Raw genomic sequence first — 15204 nt, forward strand, 5'->3', positions numbered from 1 at the left:
AAACATAAAACACACACGTTTCAAGGACAACCTCAACTCCCAGACCTACTGCCAGTTTCTGGAAGACAACTTCTTCAAGCAGTGGTACAGGCAGAAGTCAGTATCGTTAAAAAAAACACGATTTTCTAAAAGATGAAAAAATAATGACATGGCCCCCTTGTTCACCTGATCTGAACCCCATAGAGAACCTATGGTCCCTCATAAAATGTAAGATCTACAGGGAGGGAAAGCAGTACACCTCTCGGAACAGGCTGTGGTGGCTGCTGCACGCAATGTTATTTGTAAACAGATCAAGCAACTGACAGAATCTATGGATGGTAGGCTGTTGAGTGTCATCAAAAAGAAAGGTTGCTATATTGGTCACTAATTTTTTTGGGTTTTGTTTTTGCATGTCAGAAATGTTTATTTCTAAATTTTGTGCTGTTATATTGGTTTACCTTGTGAAAATAAACAAGTGAGATGGGAATATATTTGGTTTTTATTAAGTTGCCTAATAATTCTGCACAGTAATAGTTACCTGCACAAACAGATATCCTCCTAAAATAGCCAAATCTAAAAAAAAAACACTCCAACTTCCAAAAATATTAAGCTTATATATTTATGAGTCTTTTGGGTTGATTGAGAACATAGTTGTTGATCAATAATAAAAAAAATCCGCTAAAATACAACTTACCTAATAAGTCTGCACCCAGTGTAGAGCTGTAAGATGCTGCATTTTTGGTCAATGGAGGTATACAAAGACACAATGATTCCTATTAATGATCTAATTGTTTTATCACTTCAATATTTTTTTTCAAATTTGTTAATGTTACACAGCAATAAACACTCAACAGTACTGCCGGACTCAGAATAGGGTCAGTAAATAGCATTGAGAGATTCTATTGTTAAAATATAGCTTTTAATAGTAACATCAAAAAATGGGGACATACCCACAATAATGACCAAGAACCTATGCAGACCACCTGATAACACAATAAAGAACGTAAAAAGGTATATCAAAGCATTATAGATGCAATAAAGTGTAATATTAATATCCGTGTCAGTAGTAAATTGTTGCACTTTCACCCAATCAAGAAGATAAGTTGTTGTAATTTGTGGAGCCACTTGAGGGGCCACATCAGCATGACTGACCCTACTTTTCCCTGTCGTGCCCCTGTGTAGTGGCTCCCACCCTCACAAGGACAGTACCCAAGTGTGATGCTGCACTTTGTGTTAACGAAAAGAAAACCTTCCCACGCGTTTCTGCTTCCATGCCAAGGCGTCCTAATCCGAATATAAGAACGGCAACAGGTCTTCCTCCCCAATTTTTTACTCTGGTTGTGCAGCACTCTGCACTCCGGATAAGGTCTACCTCCCATTACAGGACCTGTTACGCTTCTTGTGTTCAGAAGATTAACTGACCAAGTTATTCACAGTTATACATTATTCCTCTTTCATCCCTAGCATATACAGGCCCATGAGAACACCATGACAGTGAGGAAGAAACACGTCAGGACTAGGGTTTTATTTTGAGGGGTACACAAGGTGCAGCATTATACTTGGGTACTGCCTTCATCCTAGTAGCGTTCTAATAGAAAATAAAAGAACAGTTGTCATAACATGAAGATATATTTAATTGTATGGTGTTTCCACTTTAAATATTGCGATTTGTGCAGAGTTGCCTATTTAAGATTCCATCATGACATCACTGATGACGGAATGGCGGCCATTATGACATCACAAGTGACATTCCCTATATAGAATGTACACACAGTCACGGTTGCCATTTGTTGATTCTATAGTTGGTGACTAAACTTGCAGTTAGTTGTTCGCTATGGCTAAACATTTTTCGCACAATTTTGAGGTAGAAGCACTATGGGATATTCTTGCCACCTATTCCCATGCCTATGAGCTTCTACCCCCCGATGGTGTCCTCAGCTTCACTTATCAGCTAGTGTTGGAGCAAGTAAAGGACTGCCTGAACAAATACCGGCGAGGTGACCTCACCTCAGAGTATATGAAGGATTTATGTAAGAACATCAGGACCTTACAACAGCAGGTAAGTGGTGGACGCTCCGCACAAAACTTCTCCATAATGGATTTTTTTCCCTTGTTTCTTCTTTAGGCTGACTCTAAGATAATACATGACTGAATCCCCAGATATGTAGTAATTGTATCTGCGGAAAGAGGAGCAAATTGTTACAAAATGGCGTCCTATATTCTGCCCTTTCTCAATTCTGGATTTTCATTCCTGTTTGTTTTTATCTTTACAGGCTCAATATAGATCTCAAAATGGAGATTTGGCTTATATTAATGAACTGGCCCAAGAAGTGCTGTCTGTACTGGAAGGTCCATCCCACTCACTGGGACACCAGGTAAGGAGCCTCATCTTCTCTTTCATGTTCTTGTTTTCTGATCTTCTCCAGAGCACCGGTCCAATATCAGAAGATCTGGTGCTAGATTTCACAGGCCTCCCTGTCAGCTCCTTGCAGACGCAGAATACTTTATGGCTGCCTGTCTCTGCAGCTCCATCCTCTGTGATCACAGTCTGTATTCTGCTGATGTGGTCACAGTTCAGTGGTGGGAAGTCTGTATTCTGCCTCTGTTTCACTCTATCAGAGTCTTCCGGCTTGTAAATGCTGCAGAAGAGATAATAGAGGTCATGATGGAAATGTCCCTTATACAGATGTAGCCAAGGTTACCTTAACACAGTTAACACAGTGCGGGTATATCAGGGGCAAAACAATGTAAAGTGACCTCTACTGACATCAGTCAATGGCATGTGAAATTCATACTGCGTCTCTGTGGCTAATCTTAGCCTTATTGTCCTATTGTTGTGACAGCTAATCCTTTCCTTTTCTGTACCTTTGGTCATATTTCGCACATATTTTGTGTGTCTATATATTTTGGTCTGTCAGGTTTATTCCCGTTTCTTTAAAGGGGTTGTCCGACATAAACTCAAAATTTTTTGTTACGCTAATCTGTGCTGTATTGTCATATAAAACACCCCTACATTGTTATTTTTTGTTTTCTAACTTTTATTCCTCTTGAATTCACCCTTTATTTTCTGCAGCTCTTTGTTTACATTCAGCACAAGCAAACTGACCACTTCCTGTGCTAAACCTCAGTCAGAGCTGGCCCCGCCCACCTCACTGTCCAGCCCCGCCCCAGTGTCCAGCCTCGCCCCTGCCCGCCCTCTGCACACACACATTCCATGTCAGTATTCTGCCCCAGCACCTGACCTGTTATCACTACAGCATTGCAAATAACAGCCCCACATCGGGCTCTGCACCGCACACACACATCGTGCTCTGCATCACACACCACATCAGGCTCTGCACCGCACACACACATATGGCTCTGTACCACACACCACATCGGGCTCTGCACCGCACACACACATATGGCTGTGCACCGCACACACACATACGGCTCTGCATCACACACACATCGGACTCTGCACCGCACACACACATATGGCTCTGCACCGTGCACACACACATATGGCTCTGCACCGCACACACACATAGGGCTCTGCACTGCACACACACATAGGGCTCTGCACTGCACACACACATAGGGCTCTGCACTGCACACACACATAGGGCTCTGCACCCCACACACATATAGGGCTCTGCACAACACACACACATAGGGCTCTGCACCGCACACACACATAGGGCTCTGCACACCGCACAAACACATAGGGCTCTGCACCGCACACACACATTTGGCTCTGCATCGCACACACATAGGGCTCTGCACTGCACACACATAGGGCTCTGCACCCCACACACACATAGGGCTCTGCACCCCACACACACATAGGGCTCTGCACAACACACACACATAGGGCTCTGCACCGCACACACACATAGGACTCTGCACACCGCACACACACATAGGGCTCTGCACCGCACACACACATATGGCTCTGCATCACACACACATCGTACTCTGCACCGCACACACACATATGGCTCTGCACCGTGCACACACACATATGGCTCTGCACCGCACACACACATAGGGCTCTGCACAGCACAAACAAATTGGGCTCTGCACACCACAAACACATAGGACTCTGCACCGCACACACACATAGGGCTCTGCACACCGCACACACACATAGGGCTCTGCACACCGCACACACACATAGGGCTCTGCACTGCACACACACATAGGGCTCTGCACCGCACACACACATGGGGCTCTGCACCGCACACACACATAGGGCTCTGCACACCGCACACACACATGGGGCTCTGCACCGCACACACACATGGGGCTCTGCACCGCACACACACATAGGTCTCTGCACCGCACACACATATATGGCTCTGCATCACACACACATCAGACTCTGCACCGCACACACACATATGGCTCTGCACCGTGCACACACACATATGGCTCTGCACCGCACACACACATAGGGCTCTGCACAGCACAAACAAATGGGGCTCTGCACCCCACACAAACATAGGGCTCTGCAAACCACAAACACATAGGGCTCTGCACCGCACACACACATAGGGCTCTGCACACCGCACACACACATAGGGCTCTGCACCGCACACACATAGGGCTATGCACCGCACACACACATGGGGCTCTGCACCGCACACACATAGGGCTCTGCACACCGCACACACACATAGGGCTCTGCGCCGCACACACACATGGGGCTCTGCACCGCACACACACATGGGGCTCTGCACCGCACACACATGGGGCTCTGCACAGCACACACACATAGGGCTCTGCACACCGCACAGACACATAGGGCTCTGCACCGCACACACACATAGGGCTCTGCACCGCACACACACATGGGGCTCTGCACCGCACACACACATGGGGCTCTGCACCGCACACACACATGGGGCTCTGCACCGCACACACACACAGGGCTCTGCAACAAACACACACACACAGCGCTCTGTACCGACCCCCCTGCCCCCATAGGGAACACACGTAGGGAATACATACTCACCCGTCCTCGGTCCCCGCCGCTCCTGCACGTTCGCACGCTGTCTGATCAGGACATACCAGCACAGTAGTGACGTCACCGCTGTCCTGAACTGTCAGACACAGACAGCGGGTTAGTGATGAGAAGCAGCGCTGCGCTCCCTCTCATCAGCGCTTTCAAATATATCGGCATCTGTGATCTGTGATACCGGTACATTTGAATGTGCGATCCTGAGCAGGGGGCCCGGTGCTGGCGCTGACACCATGGCAGCCGCAGGCTCCTCCCCCAGGTCACGGACCCCAAAGCAGTGCAGGGGGAGGTTGTGGGGAGAGTACGGTGTGCGGGGGAATGTGTGGGAGGGTGCAGGGAAGGGGGCGGGGACTCCACGCACTGTACCCTCCCAGTAGGGCGGTAACAAGCTGTTTCCAGATTTGCATGTCAACATGGTCCTGCCCATGTTGACATGAAATGACCGGAAGCAGCAAAATCGCGGCAGGAGCGGTCACATGACCACTCTGAGCCGGGGGAGAGGGGCTGACAGCAGGGCAGGTAAGTGCTCTCTATCTACTTACCTGCCCCAATGTAGCCCAATAGGGAAATAATAAAAAAAAGTCACAATAAGCCGGATAACCCCTTTAAAAAAAAATATCTTGAATAAAATTTTGTATTTTTATGGGAATTTGTTTAATGCTACTACTGTATATTATCAGACCCTGGGGTGTGAATGACTCCTCTAATATCACCCCATAGACCCATGGGATATCTCTATTCTAAGTTATAACAGCATTTATAGTCCGTTCTCACTGGTGTGATCTCCCATATTATCCTGTGCTGTACAATGATCCCGGTGTATGGAGGATCCCCCATTACAAGCCGAGCGTCCGGCTTGTATCCTCCTCTACATCAGATCAGTATAATCAGCTGGGACATAAAATAGACGGGAAACGTTTTTCCATCTGGAGCTTTTTTCTTGCAGTTTCTGTATCTTAAAATAATTTCTTATTCTTTTATAGAACATGATCGCAACATTGAACCGGCCGAGAACGCCGTGTACGAGCGATTATGAGATGTCCAGACTGATCGGCAGTGGAGGTTTTGGGTAAGATTTCTGTTGGCATAATGTGCATTTCTCATGTCCCTATGACAGTTCTTATGCGTCTGTGCTCTGCCATCCAATGTGATCAGAGACAAATGGCGAGTCCACATCACTGTACACACCTAATTGTCACTATTCAGCTCAATAACATGAAGTTCTGTAACAAATTCAATTAGCTACGAATGGCTGAAAAATGTCAGGCTCTAGTGAATCTGAATTTTTGAGGATTCGATGTGCTAAAACTACAACCAAACCTAGTGACTCTAAGGGCGGCTTTGCACGTTGCAACATCGCACGTGCGATGTCGGTGGGGTCAAATCGAAAGTGACGCACTTCCAGCATCACTTTCGACATCGTAGTGTGTAAATGCTAGATGATACGATTAACGAGCGCAAAAGCGTCGCTATCGTATCATCGGTGCATTCTCCGACATTTCCATAATGCCAGTGCTGCGACAGGTACGATGCAGTTCCTCGTTCCTGCGGCAGCACACATGGCTGTGTATGAAGCTGCAGGAGCGAGGAACATCTCCTTACCTGCCGCCGGCGGCTATACGGAAGTAAGGAGGTGGGCGGGATGTTTACATCCTGCTCATCTCCGCCCCTCCGCCGCTATTGGCCGCCTGCCGTGTGACGTCGCTATGACGCCGCACGACCCGCCCCCTTAGGAAGGAGGCGGGTCGCCAGCCAGAGCGACGATCGCAGGGCAGGTGAGTGCATGTGAAGCTGGTGTAGCGATAATTTTCGCTACGCCAGCTATCACAATATATTGTACCTGCGACGAGGGCGGGGACTATCGCGTGCGACATCGCAGCATCGGCTTGCGATGTCGCAACGTGCAAAGCTCGCCTAAGCCAAATAAAATTCAGGAGACTCGCTCATTTGTAAAGTGACACGGGTGAGGACGTGGCAGGCGTGGCACTGACATCCCATGACCTTTTATACAGTGTTATTATATGAATGTCTAATGCATTCGGACTTCTAGTATTAATCATTAGTACAGAAGATCATATGACGACTTCTATAAACCATGGATTTTCCTTTTCTCCAGCGCGGTCAACTTAGTGCGCCATAAAGACTCCCAGAAGATCTTTGCTATGAAGAAACTGGACAAGCAGGAGCTTAATACTCCAACGAAAATAGAACAAGCTTTCCTGGAGAGGGACATCTTATCATTCATTGATTGTCCCTTTGTGGTCTCCATGCTCTGCTCCTTCCCAACTACATCTCATCTGTGTATGGTTATGGAGCATGTAGGAGGTAGGATGTGTACATTTATTATATTCAGCCCATGTCTGCTTACATCTCATCACCTTTTCTATCCTGCCCTAAATTCTCCAGTTACTTCTCATTATACACCATTGTGATCTGCTCTATAATCTCTCATCGGCCATATTTCCTTTTTTCTATAGGTGGAGACTGTGCGAGCCTTCTAAGCACCAGAGGACCTTTACCTGTGTCATTGGCTCGCTTGTACTTTGCAGAGACCGTTCTTGCTGTGGAATATCTGCACAGCTACGGTGTGGTGCACAGAGACCTGAAACCAGACAAGTAAGTGACCCTTGTTGTATAATAAAGGGGGGGGGGTTATCATTTATTATTACATGGCCTGCATGGCTAACACCATCTTTTCTTTCACAGCCTCCTGATAACATCTGCAGGACACATAAAAGTCACAGATTTTGGGTTGTCAAAAGTTGGTCTCATGATGCCAAAAACGAATATCTACCAGGAATCAGCTGGGTACATCGCCAGAGAATTCCGTGATCGTGAGGTCGGTATCACTTACTGGAACATCACTTCTTCATTATAAATCTCAGCAACCTTTTCGTTCTTCTCTGGAGAATTTTTCCACTGAGATTTTGTCTTCTGTTGTGTTTTTATGGAGAGAACTTTTCCTAAAAATAGTTTAACCAATCCATCTTTCTTCTGTTGGTTTCTAGTTCTGGGGCACCACATCTTATATAGCCCCCGAGGTCATCCTGAAGCAAGGTTACGGAAGACCTGTTGACTGGTGGTCAATGGGAATCATCCTTTACGAATTCCTTGTAGGAGTTGTACCATTTGAGGCAAAATACATACATGAGCTTTATAAAAAGATTGTCAGTGGTAAGTAGAGTAATTCACTCACTACTTTGATTGGTTTAGTTACTTTCTGTGTTATTTGGTAGCTTTTCTTTCTAATACAGGTCAATAAAGTTTATTTTTTGTCATTTTCTATCCAACAGTTGACATTATTTGGACTTGTGATCCCGCTCCTCCCCTCGATGCTCAGAACCTCATCATTGAGCTGCTGAGAAAAAATCCTGTACACAGACTTGGGACAGGTAATGTATATAACAGTATTAACATTTACTTATTACACCCATGACATACCAATCATCATCATTACGAGGAGCAGCTGCTCTCTATCTGCTTGTCCATTTCTAGCTCTCCATACTATGACTCTCAATAGGTTTCCTTCATGTCGGCTCTGTTGTATCAATGTCAATAGTTCAGATTTCTCTTCAGATATAGAGTAGTTTCTGACAATGTCCACATCACTTTTGATCTTTTTTTCCAGGGGGAGCAAATGAGATCAAATGTCAGCCATTCCTGAGTGACTTAGACTTTGAGAACCTTCTAAGTCAGGAGCCGGAGTACGTTCCTCAGCGTTTGTCAGGTATGTACACCAGCAATATCAGTACGTAGATGGAGACATCAGATTCTAGACTAAGGGCTACTTTGCACACAGAGATAAATCTGCGGCAGATCTGTGGTTGCAGTGAAATTGTGGACAATCAGTGCCAGGTTTGTGGCTGTGTACAAATGGAACAATATGTCCATGATTTCACTGCAACCACAGATCTGCCAAAGATTTATCTGTGTGTGCAAAGTACCCCTAAGTGTCTGATGGTCTTCACTAATATGTGACTCTCACTTCCCAATAATATTAGTGATAAAATGGTGACTATCTGTGACCATGCGTCATGCTGACAACCTGTAATAACATTTCATTACTTATGTCTTGTAGATCCCTCTGATGTATACCTATCTATGGTCTCAGAGGATGAGGACAGAAGGAACGAGGACTATGAGAGCTTTCATTTCCAAAACTTTACGTCATCTTCTGAAAGGCTTTGTAAAGTAAGTATGGGATCAATACATAAAAATATGTTTTAAAAAAATACTACTTAAAAAAAAAGTAAAAAAAGGAATTTTCTATCTTGTTTTTATCCATATTTAGCTCTGTACCATCAGTACCAGGATGATGAGCAATGAGGATCCCAAGTGTCCTCCAGAAAGTTCTCAAGCGTCCAACACAAAAACATCAGAAATGTGAGTAGATGATGGGGTCATTACTGGGAGCTCCAGGCTGATATTCTGTATGTAGATGACACCAATATAGGACATGAATAACATAATATTAAATGTAGCATCAACCACCCCAAGATTAGCGGTCATAGTCGTTTTGGCTTCAGAAAACACTGGGGAGAGATAGCAACTTGTAAATGGGGCAGCATGGCGGCTCTGTGGTTAGCACTGTAGCCTTGCAGCACTGGGTCTTGGGTTCAAAAGACCATGTCTGCAAGGAATCCTCTCTTTGTGGGGTTCCTTGCACACTTAACCCCTTCACCCCAACCGATTTTCCGTTTTTCTTTTTTCGCTCCCCTTTGTCCGAGAGCCATAACTTTTTTATTATTCAAAGAATCCTGCCATGTGAGGGCTTGTTTTTTGCAGAATGAGTTGTAATTTCAAATGAAACCATGAGTTTTACCATATAGTGTACTGAAAAACAGCAAAAAAAATCCAAATGCGGAAAAATTGCAAAAAAAGTGTGATTGCACTATTGTTTTTGGGATATTTTAATCACTGTGTTCACTATGTGGTAAAACTGATCTGTCACTGTGATGTCTCAGGTTGGTGCGAGTTCGTAGACATCAAACATGTATAGGTTTACTTTTATCTAAGGGGTTAAAAAAAATTCAGAAATTCAGACTACTATAGAAGCATTGTACCCGATGTGCTTTCCTGACGACAGAGCCATCTACTACCCGCAACACGTCCGCATATAGGTTCTCCTATATACCACCACTTATCCTGTTGCTCAGTATACGGTCGAGCACATCTATTTATATCTTCTACTCTCCTCTACATCCTGTTGCTCTCCACTTTGTCCGACCTGAGGAAGGCCGATTGGCCGAAACGTTACTTGGCGGACCCTTGTACAGCACCTTTTTTTCACATTTGCACCAACAAAATAAAAGAAAAGGATTTTTGATATCAATTTACTGTGTCTCTCTGGTTCTTATGGGAAATAGGTAGTGTGCCAGAGTTATCCTATACTATTGTTTTTGCTGTTACACCATGTACCGATCAGATTAATTGATTTTATATTTTAATAGATCGGGCATTTCTGAACCCAGTGATACCAAATATGTGTATATATTTTTAACCCTTTCATTTTCAATGGGGTGAAAGGGGGTTGATTTGAACTTTTAGGTTTTTATTTTTTTTTAATTTTCCAAAACTTTTTTTTATTTTACCTGTCTTCCTTGGAGGCTATAAGGATCAGCAGTCTGATTGCTCATTTATTTCTCCCAATCAGAGCAGCGCCGCTCAGATCAGGAGAAATGCTCATCTCTTGTAACCTGCAGTTCTCGGCTGCTTGTTACAGGACCTGACTCATGTGAGCTACAGGAGTCATCACATGACCCTGTGCTACTATGACAACCATCAGCTTCACGTCACGTGACTTCCGGTGGCGGCTGGTGAGTAAAGTTTTACCGCAACAGCAATTTAAATGGCACGGTCACATTTTGAAGCACCATTTAAGGGATTAACATGCACGGGCAGATCGCGGATCTACTCATGCCTGCCAAGCACACATGTCAGCTGTACAAATCATCTGACATGTGCGCAGATCGCTGCCGGCTACAAGCAGCAGCTGGCGTGGATTAACATTATGACTGCTAGCACGAATTATTACTGCCCACGGTTGTTAAGGGGTTAAAAGAAATACTAATAGGAGATTTAGATTGTGAGCCCCAATGAGGTCAGTGATGATGTCTGTAAAGTGCTCTGGGAAATAATGGTGCTATATAAATGCCTAAAATAAATATTTGCAGCCAGTCCTGCATTTTTAGTGTTACCCCCTCTGCAGGTGAGATATAGTATTACATGCCAGCCATTCTTGGTAGTAGTTTTTCATTCCGCTCCATATCAGGTAGTTTGGAGCAGGAGTCCTTCCCACTATGACTTCCCTATGCCTTGTAGTCAGGTGTTATTCTGCTGAGATGACCCCTTTTAATGCTTTTAATGCTTTCGTTTGTAATTTACACGTTTTTCTTCCACCTAACAGGCAGAAAGAATCTCCTCCTGTATCTGATAGAGACGATGCTGTGAGCAGTGTGCCATCCTCGTCCCCATTGTCAGGTATGTACATGTCTACAGCACCAAAAATGTGAATGTAATGGGTCTCATATGTTATCCAAGTTTCATGGTCCCAAATATGTTGTCATTTTGCCCATGTTGTACCTTTTTTCCTACTTTTGTTACTACTTTTTTTCCTACATTGTGGCATCTATTAAGCTACGTCATTATACATTGTCCCCTATAGTAGAATATCGCTCATTAGGGATGCACCACATGGCGGCACACAGGGCACTTGCTACTCCATATTAGTGATACATCTAATGCCCCTCAGATGAGGCCATGTACAGTATATAGGACTTATTCTGCCCTACCATGAAGCAATACTAGATTATCAGAACTATAGGGGAAACGACGAGAATAATTCTATATACAGGGAAGATACAGAGTACATCCTATAAGAATATATACTCAATGTGTTATTTTACTTTCTGATCAGAATCTCCAGTTCAGGAGGAAGAAAACTCTGCAATAAATGTAAGTGAGGAACCAAAATCACAAAATGAAGAACAGCAGAAAAAGAGCCAAGGTAAGTGAGAGAATCACCTCCATGTGTGATGAGAAGAATTCATGTAGAGCAGATGCCATCTGTCAGTGATGGGATTGTCACATGTGTGGTGGCTGATAATCATACTGCATACATATATACAGTATATATATCTAATATATAAAGCTGAATGTGTGTATGTATGTGTGTATGTCCGGGATTGGCATCTGCACCGTCGCAGCTACAGCCACAAAATTTGGACACTCACACGTCTGGACCCCGAGAGCGTCATAGGCTATGTTTTGAGGGGAAATTTTAACCCCACGCTTTACAGTTTTCGCCAAAAAACCTGCCTCCATTAAAGCGAATGGAGCTGGGAGCCACAGTGCAGCCAGAACTTCAGAAGAATGCGCAGCCACGCCCTTCTTTGGAATGTTGGCGTGTTACAATGCAGCCAGGGAAAGAGACAGACACAGACAGGAAAGAGGCAGACACAGACAGGGTAAGAAACAGACACAAAGAGAGACACAGACAAAGAGACAGACTTACAGGGAAAGAGACAGATGCAGGGAAAAAGACAGACAGGGAAAGAAAGGGAAAGAGACAGACAGGGTAAGAGACAAAGACAGGTAAAGAGACAGACACAGGGAAACAGACAAAGGGAAAGAGGGAAAGAGACAGACAGGGAAAGAGGAAAAGAGACAGACAGGAAAAGCGAGGGAAAGAGACAGGGAAAGAGACAGACAGGGAAAGTGACAGAGATAGACAGACAGACAGGGAAAGAGATTGAGACAGACGGAGAGACAGAGACAGTCAGAGACAGACAGGGAAAGAGACAGACAAAGAGATAGAGAGAGAGACAGAGAGATATATACAGAGTGGGAGACAGACAGAGAATGGGAGAGAAACAGAGAGACAGTTACTATCCCGGGTGTTAATACATTCTATTTATACATTCTATCCCGGGAATGTTAATACATTCGATTTCTTTGTCGCTCTATTGGGAGACCCAGACAATTGGGTGTATAGCTACTGCCTCCGGAGGCCACACAAAGTATTACACTTAAAAGTGTAAGGCCCCTCCCCTTCTGCCTATACACCCCCCGTGGGATCACGGGCTCCTCAGTTTTCATGCTTTGTGCGAAGGAGGTCAGACATCCACGCATAGCTCCACTGTTTAGTCAGCAGCAGCTGCTGACTATGTCGGATGGAAGAAAAGAGGGCCCATACTTGGGCCCCCAGCATGCTCCCTTCTCACCCCACTTTTGTCGGCGGTGTTTGTTAAGGTTGAGGTACCCATTGCGGGTACGGAGGCTGGAGCCCACATGCTGCTTCCTTCCCCATCCCCTTAGGGCTCTGGGTGAAGTGGGATCTTATCGGTCTCCAGGCACTGAGGCCGTGCTCCATCCACAGCCCCTGGGAATCTGCTGGACATGGAGCTGAGTATCCTCAGGGACATGGCCCTGCTACGTTGAGGTACTCTGTGTCCCCATAAAGGGGACCGCGCACAGACACACGGCAGCACTGCTGGGTGTGTTAGTGCGCCAGGGATGGCGGCGCTGCCCGCACTGGTGCCATCGCACACTACAGCGTGCTGGGTGTGTTAGAGTATTGAGGGACTGCCGCGCTAACCGCCGCTGCCATTTTTTTATCTCAGGCGCGGCTGGGACTTGTGGTGCGCCGGGGACTTCCGCGCCGACCAGGGCTTATATGCCGGGCCCCGCTTATCACTCTAGTCCCCGGCTTTTGCGGCCTACTCTCACTTCGTTACCGCCCACTGGCCTGCCAGTCAGGGTAAGGGCGTGACGCTGCACAGCACGGCAGCGCTGAGAGATGGAGCATGCTTTGCATACTCCAACCCTCTCACTGTACACAGTGTGAAACCGGATTCCCGCACTTTCTGGGGAACGCCCACGGCCTCCTCATCTACACAGGACGCCGGCAGCCATTCATGTCAGTTTTTTCTGTGACTGAGAAAAGAGACAAGTTTGGGAAGACCCTGGCAGGGATTCTGGTGGTCACACACCCGCTGTGACCGGGCGGTAAGCAGCACCTGTGGTGCTGTCCCCACTAGTGCCGAAATGCACATATAGATATATGCTTGTACGCTATACATTGCACTGTTCGGTCTCACTTTTGTATTTTGGCTATATACCCTCCTTGATGGTTCGGGGGAGATAACAGCATATCGTCTGTGAAAAACAAGGGTGCAGAAGCACAGGTTTTTCTATGCAGCCTGTACAGCATGTACGGCTATACTGCCGGCAGGTTCCACGGACCCCAATTGTATGCAATGCACGGCCCTTGTGGAACTTACTCAGCCGGAGTCTCTGCTAATGGTCCAGGTGATGAGGACGGAGTTTGCAGTATTTACTTCAGACTTTCTGAGACTATGGCTAACATACTAGAAGCCTTGCAGTCCAGACCGGTCCCTCAGACCATGGGCTCTGTTGATTCATTGCCCCTGGTCCCCCCCCCCCCCAGTTGGTACAACAAGGTGCTCCTGGAGTGTCTCAGGGATCCCAGGGTGAGGGGTCTGACTCGGACCGCAGTCCCAGACCCCCTAAGCGACCTCGCTGGGAGCATCCCTCGACGTCACCGCATCATTCAGGGTCTCAGCATGGGGACTCTCTCTATGATAAGGCGGAGGTATCTGATCAGGATTCTGATCCTGAGGACGTTCTCTACCTGGATACACCTGATTGTGACACCGTAGTGAACGATCTTACGGCGTCCATCAATCATATGTTGGTTATTTCTCCCTCAGCTCCTACGCCTGAGGAGTCAGCTTCTCAGCAGGAGAAGTTCCGTTTCAGGTTCCCCAAGCGTACATTGAGTACGCTTTCTGGATCACTCTAACTTCAGGGAGGCAGTCCAGAACCACCAGGCTTGTCCAGATATCGTTTTTTCAAAACGCCTTAAGGATACACGTTATCTCTTCCCTTTTGACGTTGTCAAGGGCTGGGTTCAGTGTTCCAATGTGGACCTCCTATCTCCAGCGGCTAAATCCTTAGTTGCAGTGGAAGATATGGCTTCACTCAAAGATGCCACTGACAGACAGATGGAGCTCTGGTTGAAATCCATCTATGAAGCTATTGCCGTGTCTTTGCTCCAGCTTCGCAGCCGTCTGGGCGCTCCAAGCGGTCTCAGCGGCTCAAGCGCAAATTGAGGCAGTCACACGTATGTCTGCGTCGCAGGCTGCGTCTTTAACGTCTCAAACGTCAGCGTTTACGTCATACGCCATTAATGCTGTCCTGGA

The 15204-nt window shown here is 46.2% G+C and overlaps 1 protein-coding gene and 1 long non-coding RNA gene across 2 annotated transcripts in view; one reads left to right on the forward strand and one right to left on the reverse strand.

Moving 5' to 3' along the window:
- Positions 1 to 500: 500 nt before the first annotated feature.
- Positions 501 to 15204, reverse strand: part of LOC142256103 (uncharacterized) — a 92445-nt gene continuing 77741 nt past the window's right edge. The window contains exon 3 of the long non-coding RNA XR_012727485.1: positions 501 to 2618. This is a non-coding gene — a long non-coding RNA (uncharacterized LOC142256103). The remainder of the gene's footprint in view (positions 2619 to 15204) is intronic.
- Positions 5969 to 15204, forward strand: part of LOC142256409 (microtubule-associated serine/threonine-protein kinase 3-like) — a 33903-nt gene continuing 24667 nt past the window's right edge. The window contains exons 1-11 of the mRNA XM_075328075.1: positions 5969 to 6050; positions 7098 to 7306; positions 7459 to 7597; positions 7688 to 7820; positions 7990 to 8155; positions 8275 to 8373; positions 8610 to 8708; positions 9060 to 9172; positions 9273 to 9364; positions 11388 to 11461; positions 11898 to 11987. Coding sequence (XP_075184190.1) covers positions 6019 to 6050; positions 7098 to 7306; positions 7459 to 7597; positions 7688 to 7820; positions 7990 to 8155; positions 8275 to 8373; positions 8610 to 8708; positions 9060 to 9172; positions 9273 to 9364; positions 11388 to 11461; positions 11898 to 11987 — 1246 coding nt within the window. The 5' untranslated portion in view covers positions 5969 to 6018. The remainder of the gene's footprint in view (positions 6051 to 7097; positions 7307 to 7458; positions 7598 to 7687; positions 7821 to 7989; positions 8156 to 8274; positions 8374 to 8609; positions 8709 to 9059; positions 9173 to 9272; positions 9365 to 11387; positions 11462 to 11897; positions 11988 to 15204) is intronic.

The sequence above is a fragment of the Anomaloglossus baeobatrachus genome, chromosome 11, assembly GCF_048569485.1.
Source record: "Anomaloglossus baeobatrachus isolate aAnoBae1 chromosome 11, aAnoBae1.hap1, whole genome shotgun sequence".
NCBI lineage: Eukaryota > Metazoa > Chordata > Amphibia > Anura > Aromobatidae > Anomaloglossus > Anomaloglossus baeobatrachus.